The following is a 12967-nucleotide window of genomic DNA, read 5'->3' as shown; positions in this document are numbered from 1 at the left end:
GAGACTAAAAGACCTGGCAGCACTGCTTGAGCCAGGGCTGGGGGAAAGCAGGCCACCGAGCGACACCGCGTGACCTTCCTTCGCGCCCTCGAGGTCCTTTTTCCTATTTCGGCATCACTCCAGTCAACGCAGCAAACAGAAGCATGGGCGATAGTCACAAATGCATTTGCCATCTGGCGCAAGGAGGCTGCGGGTGCAGCTGCAGCTTGGTCCCCACTCGGCTCGGCTGAATCAACTTGTTCTTTTTCCCCCACCTGAAAAATACTATTGAAAACAAAGAGTATTTGCACCCACAGACCCACAGCTGCCTGTAGGCCCCGGGGGCACCCCAGACTCCCTTAACCCTTTCCCTCCCCAGGAGGGGCTGGGGAGGCTCTTGGGGGTGGGGCGGAACACAGGGAGCCCCCGCATTCCTTCCGGGGAGACGCCAAAGAGTCCTTAGCAGCCAACAGCCAGAAGGGACCATGGCGTGGCCACCAATGCAGCTCCCACTGCCTGGGCCCTGGGGCCCGCTGGCGCCCCGGCTTTTTCAGCCATTTGTGCTCCCTGGAACCTTCTACCCTCGAGGTAGGGACCGACCCCAACCCCTCCAGCCCAGGGACGCTCTTGGGGGCAAGAGCGGAGGTGACCGCCGGCCATCGCTCCTGTCTCTCTCTCTCAGGCTCAGTCAACCTGTGCCATCTGCCCGCGCAGGAGCAGCCCTTCTGTGGTGGGTTGACCCTGGCTGGGTGCCAGGTGTCCACCAAAGCCGCTCTATCACTCCCCCTTCTTAGCTGGACAAGGGGGAGAAAATATAACAAAAGGCTCATGGGTCAAGATAAGGACAGTTTAATAAAATGAAAGCAAAGGTCGCGCGCGAAAGCAAAGAAAAACAAATGGTATTATTCTCTACTTCCCATCAGCAGGCGATGTCTGGCCACTTCCTGGGAAGCAGGGCTTCAGTATGCGTGGTGGTTGCTCCGGAAGACAAAAAATGCCTTCCCTTCCGCCTCCCTTTACTTAGCTTTTATATCTGAGCTGACGTCATATGGTATGGAATATCTGTTTGGTTAGTTTAGGTCAGCTGTCCTGGTTATGTCCCCTCCCAAGATCTTGCCCTGCCCCAGCCTGCCATTGAGGGAGGGGGCAAAAATGTTGGGGAGACAGCCTTGATGCTGTGCCAGCGCTGCTCAGCAGTAGCCAAAACACTGGTGTGTTATCAACACCTCTCTAGCTACTAATGCAGAGCACAGTTCTATGAGGGCTGCTATGGGGACTATTAACTCCATCTCAGCCAGACCCAATACACCTTCCCTGCAGCCTGGGCACCCCTGGCAGGGGGGACACCGCAGGCCCCCCAGGCACCACCAGCAGGTATGGCACCCCAGTCTGCTCTGGCACCTTCGCCATCTGTCACGGTCCACTCGGTGGACTCGTGATGGTTCGTTTGCTACGATCTCGAAAGTGCAAAATTAAGGTGACCAACACCAAAGGGGATAGCAGTAATCACACAGTAAAACTTTATTGTATTGCCTGTGAAGAGGCACGCGATAGTTAGAGATGGGTGAAAGAAAGGAGAAAAGTAAAGTAAAGTTTAGAGAGAGGAGAAAGAGAGGTTATAGCTACCACCGCTGATCTCAAGACGTCCTAACGGTCCCGGGTCCAGCTAATGCTGCGTCGTCGATCGTCGTGGTCCTTGGTGGGGAAGCTTCAAATTCCCATTGTTTAGAAGTCATCTTTTATGCTTAGTAACACACCTTGCTCCACCTCTGCCTCAGGAGTCTCCGCCCTTCTCAGAATACAATTATCATATCTCCGCCCTTCTCGAGCGAGGCTATCACGCAGGCGCAGGGTCAGTGTCTGAGGCGTGGTAAGTCTTGGAGGCGGGTAGCCTTCGACCAGGAGGTGTGTTTTCATATTATAATGAAGCAAAGTTCGTCTAGAGTTCATGATTTCTTCATCGATGTTATGGCAACGGTTGCAATCCATCCTTTTTGATAGTAGCTATGCAGTTATCTCTAACGGCTCTAGCCAGGTACCTTCCAGGAGTTTTGTACCGCACATTCTGTCCTTGGGATTGGCTGCTGCGCTCCAAACAGGCCGTTGTCAGGTAACATACTGTTCATGTTCCTGATGACAATGTTGAGACAGTGCTGATTTTCTGACCGACTCTTACACCACCCCGTGGCTCAACATGGTCGTCAGGACGTCAGGACCGCTTGATGGTAGCATGATAAAGAAGAGGAATAAGAAAAGGAAAAGAAAAAGACAGAGAGAGAGAGAGAAAAGGAGAGAAGATAGAAAGGCAACTACAATTTGTATCAATTACAATCAAAATTGTTTATATATAAAAAAAAAATAAGGTTTCAAAACATCAATTGATTTGGGAATGTCCACATTGGATGGAACATCTAGCATATTATACGTGTTCAATACAGACATCAAACTCGTTAACCGATTCATCATTCTCCAGGCTATGACATACAATACTGCAGACAAAGCCAAACTGATCAAAACCAATATCAAGAGAACCACGATGGGGTGACACAACTTGTTCAGGATGCCTGTAGCAGTAGGCGATCATCCGAAAAGTGTGTCCCACCATCTATGTTCTGCATCCTTTTGCACTCTTTCTAAAACTCGGTGTATTTCTTTCACATTGTGATGAACAGTTATTAAGGTTTTCTGTCCGTTTTCCCTAATTTTTTCCAAAATCTCAACCAAATCCTTGTGTTGTAATAACTGTTTTACCAAAGTGAGATTCATTCCAATGGGTATAGGCAACAATTCATGAATCAACATATAGTTAGATTGCAAAAGTTGGTGAGATGTGACCGGGGCCGAATAGGAAAAGTCACATCTGACAATCTTAGTGAAATTACAAACACAAAAATTTGAATGATTTTTAGTCTCCACAACTACCTTATCTACAGATAGAAAATCACAAACAGTCCTCAAACATACACAGCCTTTGCCGATATATGTGAGTACTGTTTCAGGGTTTTCATTAGGATGAATCTCAAAGTGGCAAATATTTTGTTCAGTATCTAAACAAATATCTTGTGCCTCAATTGCATTGCCTTCACAAACAAATCCTTGTTGTTCTCGTACAATGCAAGATTCCAAATTAACAGTTTGCCATTTTTCATTCACCTTTTGGGCCCATACTCTATGCTCAAAAGGATAGAGTATAGTTCCGTTGTGGTTCAACCCTAATGCAATAACGGGATAAATTGGGTATATGGTAGCATTATATATAGAAAGCACAAAAGTTGTAGCTATGTTTGTAACGGGATCATAAGTAAAGGTTACCAGGTTCCACCAGGATTGGAGTTCCTTCTCAAAATCAGTGGCACTGTGCCAAATTATTTTCCGAATTTCAGTGGGGAGAGTGCCTTCTTCACCTTCTCTTATAATTGAGGCGGCTACCGACTGCATCCATATTTGAGCCTGGATACAACTGAGAGCCAAAGAGACATTATTTTGGATCACCCCAAGTGCGTCAGTAATCAATTCGTGGTCCCTTACATTTACCTTTTCCCATTTTGGTAATATATTTGACAACAGCCACTGGTTAGTCCCCAAAGCCAATAAAGAAGATCGCAAAGGCTGTTGTAATTTAGCCAAATCACTAACTGAGGTAGCCAACTTGTTCATTATTACTTCCGAATCGATGCTATTTAAAACTCCCAATCCTGTTCCCAAAACACCGGTTAGGTCTCTCTGTGTTCTTCTCATGGGAAGAGTTCGTTTTTGCAGCCAGGTTGTCCATCCCCCGTAAGAAGTCTTTAGAAAAGGTGAGCAAGCTGGCTGAATGTCTGAAACATTGTTCTGCACTGACAATTCAACTCGTTTGAGAGACCACGCTGGGTTAAACAACATTTGTTGTAGGCCCGTATTTCTGATCACATACGGTCCAATTTCAAAGATTTTTGGGCTGAACACAACAATTGGTTGGGTAGTAGGTATTACAACTCTATTTTAAATCCTCCCCAGTATTTAGTGTTATTTTTACCACACATAACTTTATAAGAATATTGTACAGCAGTCAAGTTTAACCAACAGTCTAGGTTTTGATTTTTACACAACAAAATAGGGCCATGAGGTCCAATTCCATAACTGTTTGTGGATTCAATGTGAGATTCAGTGATCAGTCTGCATCTTATTGTGATGTTATTTCCTTGTACCACTGTAAAAGAGGGTATAACTTCATCTTTGTCAGTTAGCGTAAAGAGGGTATCTATGCCATCGTGCGTGACTACTGCAACAAGCATCCTAGTTACAACATTCATTTTGAATTTAAATGTTAGGCCTGATAGCTCTCCGGTTGGTGGATTAGATCGCCAATTGCACACCACATAAACTGGCTTGGTCAAAGTGAAATTATACCAACAATCTCCTTGTTCCTTAAGACAGGATTTGGTGATTTCAACATTATTGGTACTTGGGTCTAGGGGGTAGTTACTGACATTCTTTTGACGGCAACATGTAATGAGAGAATCCTGTTTGTTACATCCCCATTCTATTTTAGGACAGAGTTTCGCAGTGATGTTGGAACTAGGGTCCAATAGATTTCCAGAGATGGTAATTGAAGAGGCTTTCTCATGAAGAGATCCTTCCACCTTTCTGCATCCCACTTGGATTTTTTCTCCAATCGTTCCAGTCAGGACACGGACCCAGTCTTTTTTGCCCCATTCCCCCCACTCAAGTGGGTGGTATACTTCAGAATCATGCATTAGTACAGTGGCTAAGTTTGGGAGACGGTCTTTGGGATACTGTCCCATACTCCAAGTATACTGGACAATAGCTTGAGACCATGGCCATTCTGTATTCTTTTGGCTACAGATTAGTGGTAAAATACAAAAAGTACTATCAATCTAGCTAAGTGATTCATAATTCATGCTGTTCTTGGCGTCCCTCGGAGTTCTTCTGCAAAACAAAAAAAAACAAAACTTGCCTCTCTGAGGCAAAAGAGATTAATACTATACAGAAAATTAAAATGATGGAATTATCCAGCGAGTATTTATCCGATGCTCCTTCCCTAGGGCATCGGATGCTACCCATGAGTATACATTCAGTGGGGTTTTTAATACCAGTGGCACACTTCCTACGTGGGAAGTTCTACTAGGACAGGTTGTCCAGGGAAATGTGCTGGATTCTTAGAATCATCTGGTCCCTTTAATGAGGGAACTAGAGAGGAGCCTTCGGGCAAAAGGCAGTAATTTTGGGGCATCCATTTACCCCCCATCTGTCATTTACACCTTTGACAGCTTCCCATAGGCGGGCATCCCAATTTCCCTCTTGTGGTTTCAAAAGTCGTTTTAAGAGACCATTTGTTCTTTCTACACAATCCCATTGGCCTGTGGATAGTATGGAGTGTGGAAGACCCATTTAATCCCTTCGCTTCGTGCCCAATCCTGTACGATTTTGGCGGTGAAGTGGGAGCCATTGTCAGATTGTATTTCTTGTGGTTTTGGAAAAATTCCAAACCATTCACGCAGTGCTTTCACAGTTTTTTCTCCCGTAGCTTTGTTCAAAGCTTCGGCTTGGACTAGCCCTGATGTTATCTCCACTCCTACCAGCACAAAGCGTTTTCCTCCTGATTTCTTAAAGGGGCCTATATAATCTACCTGCCAAGCATCCCACAAGCCTTTACCCTCTCTTAAATGCAGAGGGTCATCCTCTAAGGGGTGTCTTTCGAGCCGTGTACGGCACTGTTCACAGGCTGATATGCAGGTTTTACACATTTCCCTAGTGACAGGCCAACCCGGGCAAGGGCTTCACGATACAAATCTTTAGCTCCTGTATGTTTACGTTTTATATGTAACCATTCTAGCAAATGATCCCAATCTTCTGTGATCTGGTCCTTTTGTACAGGAGCTAGTCTTGCTAATTCATCAGCTTTGTTGTTCCATTCTCCTGCCGAGCCCCCATCTACTTGATGAGAAGCTACCCATCCCACAGCAAAGTTCCCTTGTCTTGCAATGCTCAGGATTTCTTGCCACTTGTCCTTTTGCCACACTGAAATTCTGTTAACCTCCCATTCATTTTGCTCCCAGAAAGGGAGCCATTCAGTACATCCTTTAAACACTGCATAGGAATCAGTATATATATGGACAGGGGACAGCGGTTTTTGTGGCTTCATGCTTGAAAACGCTCCATACTGCATTAATTCTCCTCCACCTGGGCACTCTCCCTTCTCCCCCTCTGTTATTATCTGTTCTTTAGTAATAGTGTGAGGGCTACTGCCCGGTATTTCCACACTTTTCCTTCTCGCTTTGCTGAAGCGTCGGTAAACCAGCATTCACACTGATCTGACTGGTGGAGAAAGGAGGGGCTACCCGAATAACTGAGATAGGTTTGTCTTGGCTGCCGTCCAGGCTTTCTGTTTCTTGGATAGCTAAGTTTTTTAAAGCTCCTTCAGTCACTGAGAAAAGGTTACAATAGTGTTCAATCTGGGCATACCACTTTCGTACCGAGGCTCTCTGGGCCACCCCGTCAGGAGGGGGGGTCCCGTTAGTGACTGCTTTTATAACTTTGAACGGGCCTCTTAGCACGATTGGTTGCTGACGTGTAATTTTCTCCTCCACTTCTATGAGAGCCATGCTAACCACAAACAAACCTTTCTCCCATGCAGTATATCTCTTCTCAGCATCCTTAAAGCCACGGGAGTAAAATCCTACAGGGCGGGTTGGACCCTCAGGACCACGTTGCCAAATGTGTACTGACAATCCTGTTGTGGCAAACCCCCATTCTACCTGAAAAGGGTCTGTAGGGTGGATAGGGCCAAGAGCCTGATGAGCTGTTGCTTCAAAAATTAACAATTGCATTGCTTCTTCCTGAGAAGCAGTCCATTCCCATTTGGCCCGTTTTCTCAGCAAATCATAAAGAGGTCTGGCAATGATAGAAAAGTCTGGGATATGTTTTCTCCAGAATACCAATAACCCTAAAGCATGCTGCAAATCCTTTTTTGATTCAGGCATTTTAATCTGATCTAGAGAAGTGAGGGTGTCTGGTGGGATATATGTCATTCCCCCTTTCCACCAAATTCCCAAAAACTTTACTTCTTGTGAGGGTTTTTGGATCTTTTCTGGGGGAATTTGCAAACCCAAGTTCTCCAAATGAGAAATTATGTTCTGTTGGGTTGCCCCCACCTCCTTTTCTTCATCTCCACCCACGAGAATATCATCAATATACTGGTAGACAGCTATGCCGTCGGCTTTTGGTATTTTCTCCAGTTCTTGGGCCAAAGCGTGGTGAGCTAGTGTAGGGGAATGTTTGTATCCCTGAGGCAGCCGGGTAAAGGTAAATTGTTGTCCCTCCCAAGTAAAAGCAAAACGATCTCTGTCTTCTGGTCGCAAAGGTATCATGAAAAACATATCTTTAACATCTATGGTTGCCATGATCGGATGAGCTTTCTCCTGAATTGTTATTACCAGTTCAGCCATATTAGGGACTGCGGCAGTCAGAGGCCCTGTGTTAGCATTCAGCCTTCGAAAATCTACTGTGAGCCTCCACTTCCCATTAGGTTTTTTCACCGGCCATACCGGCGAGTTGAAAGGAGAATGGGTATTTATCACCACTCCTTGTTCCCGCATCTCCTGCATGACTGGTTTGATACCTTCCTTTGCTCCCAGGGGGAGGGGATATTGTTTAACACTTTGCTAAATGGCAGAGGGGGTGCAGTTTGAAGTAGCCTGATGTTCAGCTGCGGTGTCCCGAAAGTCCACACCAATCCTTCTGAATCCTCCCACCCCCTTCCTTTAAGGGCATCTATTCCTAACAGGTTAGTCGGAATGTTCCCAACCACCATGTCAATAGTGATTGTGCCTTCCTCTCCCGGCAGCATCAGCTTTACCGGAACAACGTTCATAACTTCTGTTGACCCTAGAGCATTCAAGACACAAACGTTTCGCTTAGAGGGAATCACCCCACACCTCTGTGCATCTTCCTCAGTCAGGGCAGAGATCTGTGCACCGGTGTCAATGAAAAAGGTTACGGGTGCACGCTTAGGACCTACAATAGCTGCAATCAATAAATCTCCTCTGTTAGTTTTAGTGAGCTGTCGGATATAAATCCATCCTCCGTTCCCCCGCCCACTGCTAAGGAACGGAGGTTGTAGTTTCCCTGCTGACTTTCCCCATCGCCCGTGCTCTCCGCGGGGGGGCTGTGGGCATGACAGGAGAGATTTCTCTATTTGACCTTAAGTGCTGTGGGTGTTGTTTCGGACCATACCACTTCGATATCAGTTTACTCAGTTTATTAAGGGGTAAACCATCCATTACATCTCTGGGAACTCCCTTTTTAATTCCCAAAGCCCACCATTGCTGTCGAGTCAGGGGCTGTCTTCCTCCTCCCCCAGTTTTAGAGTAGGAGTAGTCAGCAGCACTGGCGGAGTCAGTGAGAGCGGTTACAGTTTTACTACCAGATGGGGGCAGATCTTTAGCTCCTACTTGACGGATTCCTTTAGGTTTCTCCTCCAAAGTTCTCACAGGACCGTATTTTCTGCTATAATCTATCAATTCCTGTGCTACATCTCCCCATGTCCACATCCTTTTATGTTTTGAGTGGGAAGAAGCCGAGCTATGATTAAAGGTGAATCCGTGCCAACATTACTTTCATCTCTTTTGCCTTTAATAAAGCTCTCCAACTTTTCTACAGGGTCTAAAGACGCTATGGTCCTTTGGCGAACAATCCCGGTAGATTTGAGTGATTCTGGGAGTCCCCTTATCAAAGGAGTCATGATTTCAGGATTCACCGGCAACATCATTGGGGATTCACATCCGGGAACTAACTTCCTTTCATGTATCATTTGCAGGCAAGCTGTTTGTGCACACTTTCTAGCAATTGATCAACTGTGCCTGTGATTGCTAGGGGATCCCCCCTGTCTAAGGGGTTCAGCCCTCCGGCCCAATAGGCAGCCCGCTGGGTTAGGGACCATGGGGCACATCTATCCCCTGTTGTTAAAAAGACGCCGTGGCCCCAGTAACCACTAGCTTCCCTTTCACTTAACTGAATTTGGTCCCCTCCAGTTAAAGATACACGCCACACATATTCTGTTTCGGATTCTTTGGGAAGGCGCCCATATTCTCTTTTCATTTTGGCCAATTCAGTGGGAGTGTATGGTATCTCTTTAGTTGTAATATGTGGGTCATTATCCTCATCATTTATATAAGTATATTCTGCTTTAATCAAAGGCCTCACTTGGGGGTTTTCCCTGAAGTGTTTCCTTGCTTCCTCTAGCTCCTTTTGGGGGTATACCTGACTTATTTGCCGAATACCTATCTTTTCCATTTTCATTTCTATCTCATTCAATGATTCAACAGACTTTGAAAGTTCTTCTTTCAAGGCATCTTTTAGACAGCGATTTTCTTCCTCCTTTTCCTCTGCTTGCTGTTTGTACAAGCAAATTACTCTTTCTTTCTCTGCTAACTGCTCTTCCAGGTTGGAGGTTGTTTTCTGCAAAAGTTGTACCAAATTTTCAAGGGATTCTATGATTTGTTTTTCCTGGCTACGCCGCTTATAGCGGTCTTCAATTGCTGCGACCAGGCTGGCTCCAAGAACTGCACAGATTATCGCTTTGCCTTTGCCTGACCGTGATCTAGCCTCATTCTGTATAGAAATCACTCGGTCTGTTACACTCTGTAAATTTGCCCAATTGTCTCGAGCCCACTCTTCCCCAGGCGGGGAGGGTCGAGCTCCATACTTTGCCAAGAGTGCATAAAACGAGCCAAGATTTTTTACTGATGGAGAGTTTTGATAACCATTCTTTTCAGTCATTTTTGTTGCAAAGGGCCAAACTCACTTCGGGGAGGTCAAACTTAGTTACACCACACACGCAACAACTGCTGCGTCGCCCTCCTCTTCCCCGAGTGGCTGAAGGGACCAAAATCTCACTTCGGGGAGTCAAAACTTAGTTGCTCACAAGTGCAGACTTTCTCTGCTTGTCCCTTCAACTTCCCCGAGTAGTCAACCTCATCTAATGAGGACAGTTCCCCTTTTGCACTAAGAGATCCTTCACTTGATCCTGACAGACAGAGCCCTCAATTCGAGTTTGGGGTGAAATACACTGAGGTGTGTGTGAATCCCGAATCGCCCCCCTTGCTTTCTGGACACCTCTCACCCTTTCAGGTGTAGGGCCAGGTGCGGCTGGAACGAAACGTTCTTCCCCTGTTACAAACCACACAAAATCTGCACCCCTCTGTCTCTCAGGATCCTGTCCGTGACGCCAGTTTAATGTCACGGTCCACTCGGTGGACTCGTGATGGTTCGTTTGCTACGATCTCGAAAGTGCAAAATTAAGGTGACCAACACCAAAGGGGATAGCAGTAATCACACAGTATAACTTTATTATATTGCCTGTGAAGAGGCACGCAATACTTAGAGATGGGTGAAAGAAAGGAGAAAAGTAAAGTTAAGTTTAGAGAGAGGAAAAAGAGGTTGTAGCTACCACCGCTGATCTCAAGACGTCCTAACGGTCCCGGGTCCAGCTAATGCTGCGTCGTCGATCGTCGTGGTCCTTGGTGGGGAAGCTTCAAATTCCCATTGTTTAGAAGTCATCTTTTATGCTTAGTAACACACCTTGCTCCACCTCTGCCTCAGGAGTCTCCGCCCTTCTCAGAATACAATTATCATATCTCCGCCCTTCTCGAGCGAGGCTATCACGCAGGCGCAGGGTCAGTGTCTGAGGCATGGTAAGTCTTGGAGGCGGGTAGCCTTCGACCAGGAGGTGTGTTTTCATATTATAATGAAGCAAAGTTCGTCTAGAGTTCATGATTTCTTCATCGATGTTATGGCAACGGTTGCAATCCATCCTTTTTGACAGTAGCTATGCGGTTATCTCTAACGGCTCTAGCCAGGTACCTTCCAGGAGTTTTGTACCGCACATTCTGTCCTTGGGATTGGCTGCTGCGCTCCAAACAGGCCGTTGTCAGGTAATGTACTGTTCATGTTCCTGAATGACAATGTTGAGACAGTGCTGATTTTCTGACCGACTCTTACACCATCCCCATCACACCCGTCCCCCCGGCACTTTTCGCATGGGGGTTCAGCAAGCCCCGGTGAGCATCCTTGCCCTCGCCCGGGCGGCGCGTGTGCCCAGTAAAGCCGATCTGCAGAGAATTCCCCAAATATGTGGGGCCATCTCTCCCATTTCACCTCCTAGATGCGAGTCTCCTCCCTGATTTGCAACCTTGTCCCACCGGCACAGCAGCTCACCCTGTGGGGATCGCCCCGGCCACAAGCTCCCCGCGCCCCTGGCCCAGAGCTGGGGGATGTCGGCCATCGGGGCCGGCTCGGCGGGTGGCCCTGGAGAGTCCCCCTGGCCCAGCACGGCTCCCCCTCACCCACACAGGTCTGCAGAGGGCTCCATGTGGCTGCCTCTTCGACCCCCGGGTCTTCCGCATCCAGTGGACAACCACCGACCTGCCTCCACCGGCCACCGCCACGCTCGGCCAAGGCGCCGCTTCTCTGCCGGCTGCTGCCCTGTGGGGTCCCGGGGGCTGCGGGGCCCCCCTGGCCTGGGCAGCCCCAGGACCCCCCAGGGCCAACCACAATACCTTGCACCCTACGAAAATAAGAGGAGTGGGGTGGCCCCAGCCCCTCTGGAGCTGCCAGTGTCCATCCCCAGCTACGAGGACATCGACGGGCCATTGGCCAAGATCAACACGTGTGGCACGGCCACCCCTGCAGGGGCACCCCTAGGCAGCGACGTCCCCCCGGGCAGCGATGTCCCACCCAGCCCCTGCGCTGCCACCCACAACCAAGCCCTTGGGGACACTGCAGGCAACCTTGCAGTGTCCGAGGAGATGCTCCTGGAAGAGGCCCTAAGGCTCTTTGGTTGCTCCCTGGATGGAGTGGGGGTCAGCCAGGATGGTCCTAGCAGCGGCCCCATGCCTGGGGACCCTGCTGGCACCAGCGGAGAGGGGAGAGGGATGGCCCCAGCCCCCCCAGCGCTGCCAACACCCATCCCCAGCTACGAGGACATCGAGGGGCCGTTGGCCAAGATCAACACCTGCGGCATGGCCACCCCTGCGGGGGCACCCCCAGGCAGCGACATCCCCCCCAGCCCCTGCGCTGACCCCCACAACCAAGCCCTTGGGGAGCCCGTAGGTGAACTTGCAGCGCCTGAGAAAGTGGCTCTCCAAGAGGCCCTAGTGCTCTCTGATTGCTCCCTGGATGGGGTGGGGGTCAGCCAGGATGCTCCTAGCAGGACCTCCATGCCCGAGGACGCTGGTGGCACCGGCGCAGCCACCCCCGGCCGCGACTTCAGCTCGCTCTCGCTGCCTGAGGAGCTGCTCACCCCTGACTACTGCATCCCCGAGCTCAGCGACATCATGCTGAGCCTAGAAATATTCAACGTCATCGGGATGGAGCCCCAGGAGCCGTGGGAGGATGCCGGGATGGGACCTGCCACCATCCCCGCCTGCCGTGGCAGACAAGCCGAGGAAGAGGCAGGCGCAGAGGCTCCTTGCCAATGCCACCCAGCAAGCGCAGGGCTCCTCGCAGCCAACATGGGGGTGTGAGGGGGGGGGCGGGGATTAGACAGGGATGAGATGGATGGAGATGGGGGGAGTGGGGGGGTGGGAGAGGAGGGGGGGTATTTGTTGAAGGGGGGGGCCGGGGAGGGGGGGGTAGGGAGGGGTTAGACCAGCTTGCATGGACCTTTTCTCTTGTCTTTTCAATTAAAAGCTGTTTCGTCTCCAGAACCGCTCCGTGCCTGTGTGGGAGGCGGAGGGAGCGCAGGGGGCACCCGGGAAAGAGCATCCACGAGGTGCAAAAAGCCCCACTGAGCCCCAATCCGAGCCGGCGAGCCCCGAGGGGAACCGAGCCACCCCCCGCGGCCGAGTCACCACCAGCGGGGCAGCAGCGGTGGGGCGGGACGCGGACGACTCCCCCTCTCCCCTTCCGCAGGGGAAGCAGCCCTTTGGTGGGGAAGCCAGGGCAGACAGGTCCCTGCAGGACTCACGGACGCGGCCCCACGCAGAAA

At 49.3% G+C, this 12967-nt stretch overlaps 1 protein-coding gene across 1 annotated transcript; it reads left to right on the top strand.

The window, feature by feature from the left end:
- The first annotated feature begins 1295 nt into the window (after nucleotides 1-1295).
- On the top strand, nucleotides 1296-12503 carry LOC115341271 (proline-rich protein 22-like). Its single transcript, XM_041123469.1, has 4 exons — nucleotides 1296-1386; nucleotides 10983-11039; nucleotides 11333-11672; nucleotides 11954-12503. The coding sequence occupies exons 1-4, from the start codon at nucleotides 1356-1358 to the stop codon at nucleotides 12501-12503; spliced, it is 978 nt and encodes a 325-aa protein (XP_040979403.1). The 5' UTR covers nucleotides 1296-1355.
- Nucleotides 12504-12967: the final 464 nt, after the last annotated feature.

The sequence above is a fragment of the Aquila chrysaetos genome, chromosome 5 (genome assembly GCF_900496995.4).
Source record: "Aquila chrysaetos chrysaetos chromosome 5, bAquChr1.4, whole genome shotgun sequence".
Taxonomy (NCBI): Eukaryota; Metazoa; Chordata; class Aves; order Accipitriformes; family Accipitridae; genus Aquila; species Aquila chrysaetos.
The sequence above is the reverse complement of the archived record's forward strand: the minus strand, read 5'-3'. Positions and strand labels throughout refer to the sequence as shown.

Bases quoted from the DNA above. Each gene is read 5' to 3' on its own strand.
- LOC115341271 (XM_041123469.1), top strand. From the start codon at position 1,356: ATGGCACCCCAGTCTGCTCTGGCACCTTCGC. The intron at 1,387-10,982 runs CATCTGTCACGG...CGACTCTTACAC, and splicing joins GTCTGCTCTGGCACCTTCGC to CATCCCCATCACACCCGTCC. The intron at 11,040-11,332 runs GTGAGCATCCTT...TCACCCACACAG, and splicing joins TGGGGGTTCAGCAAGCCCCG to GTCTGCAGAGGGCTCCATGT.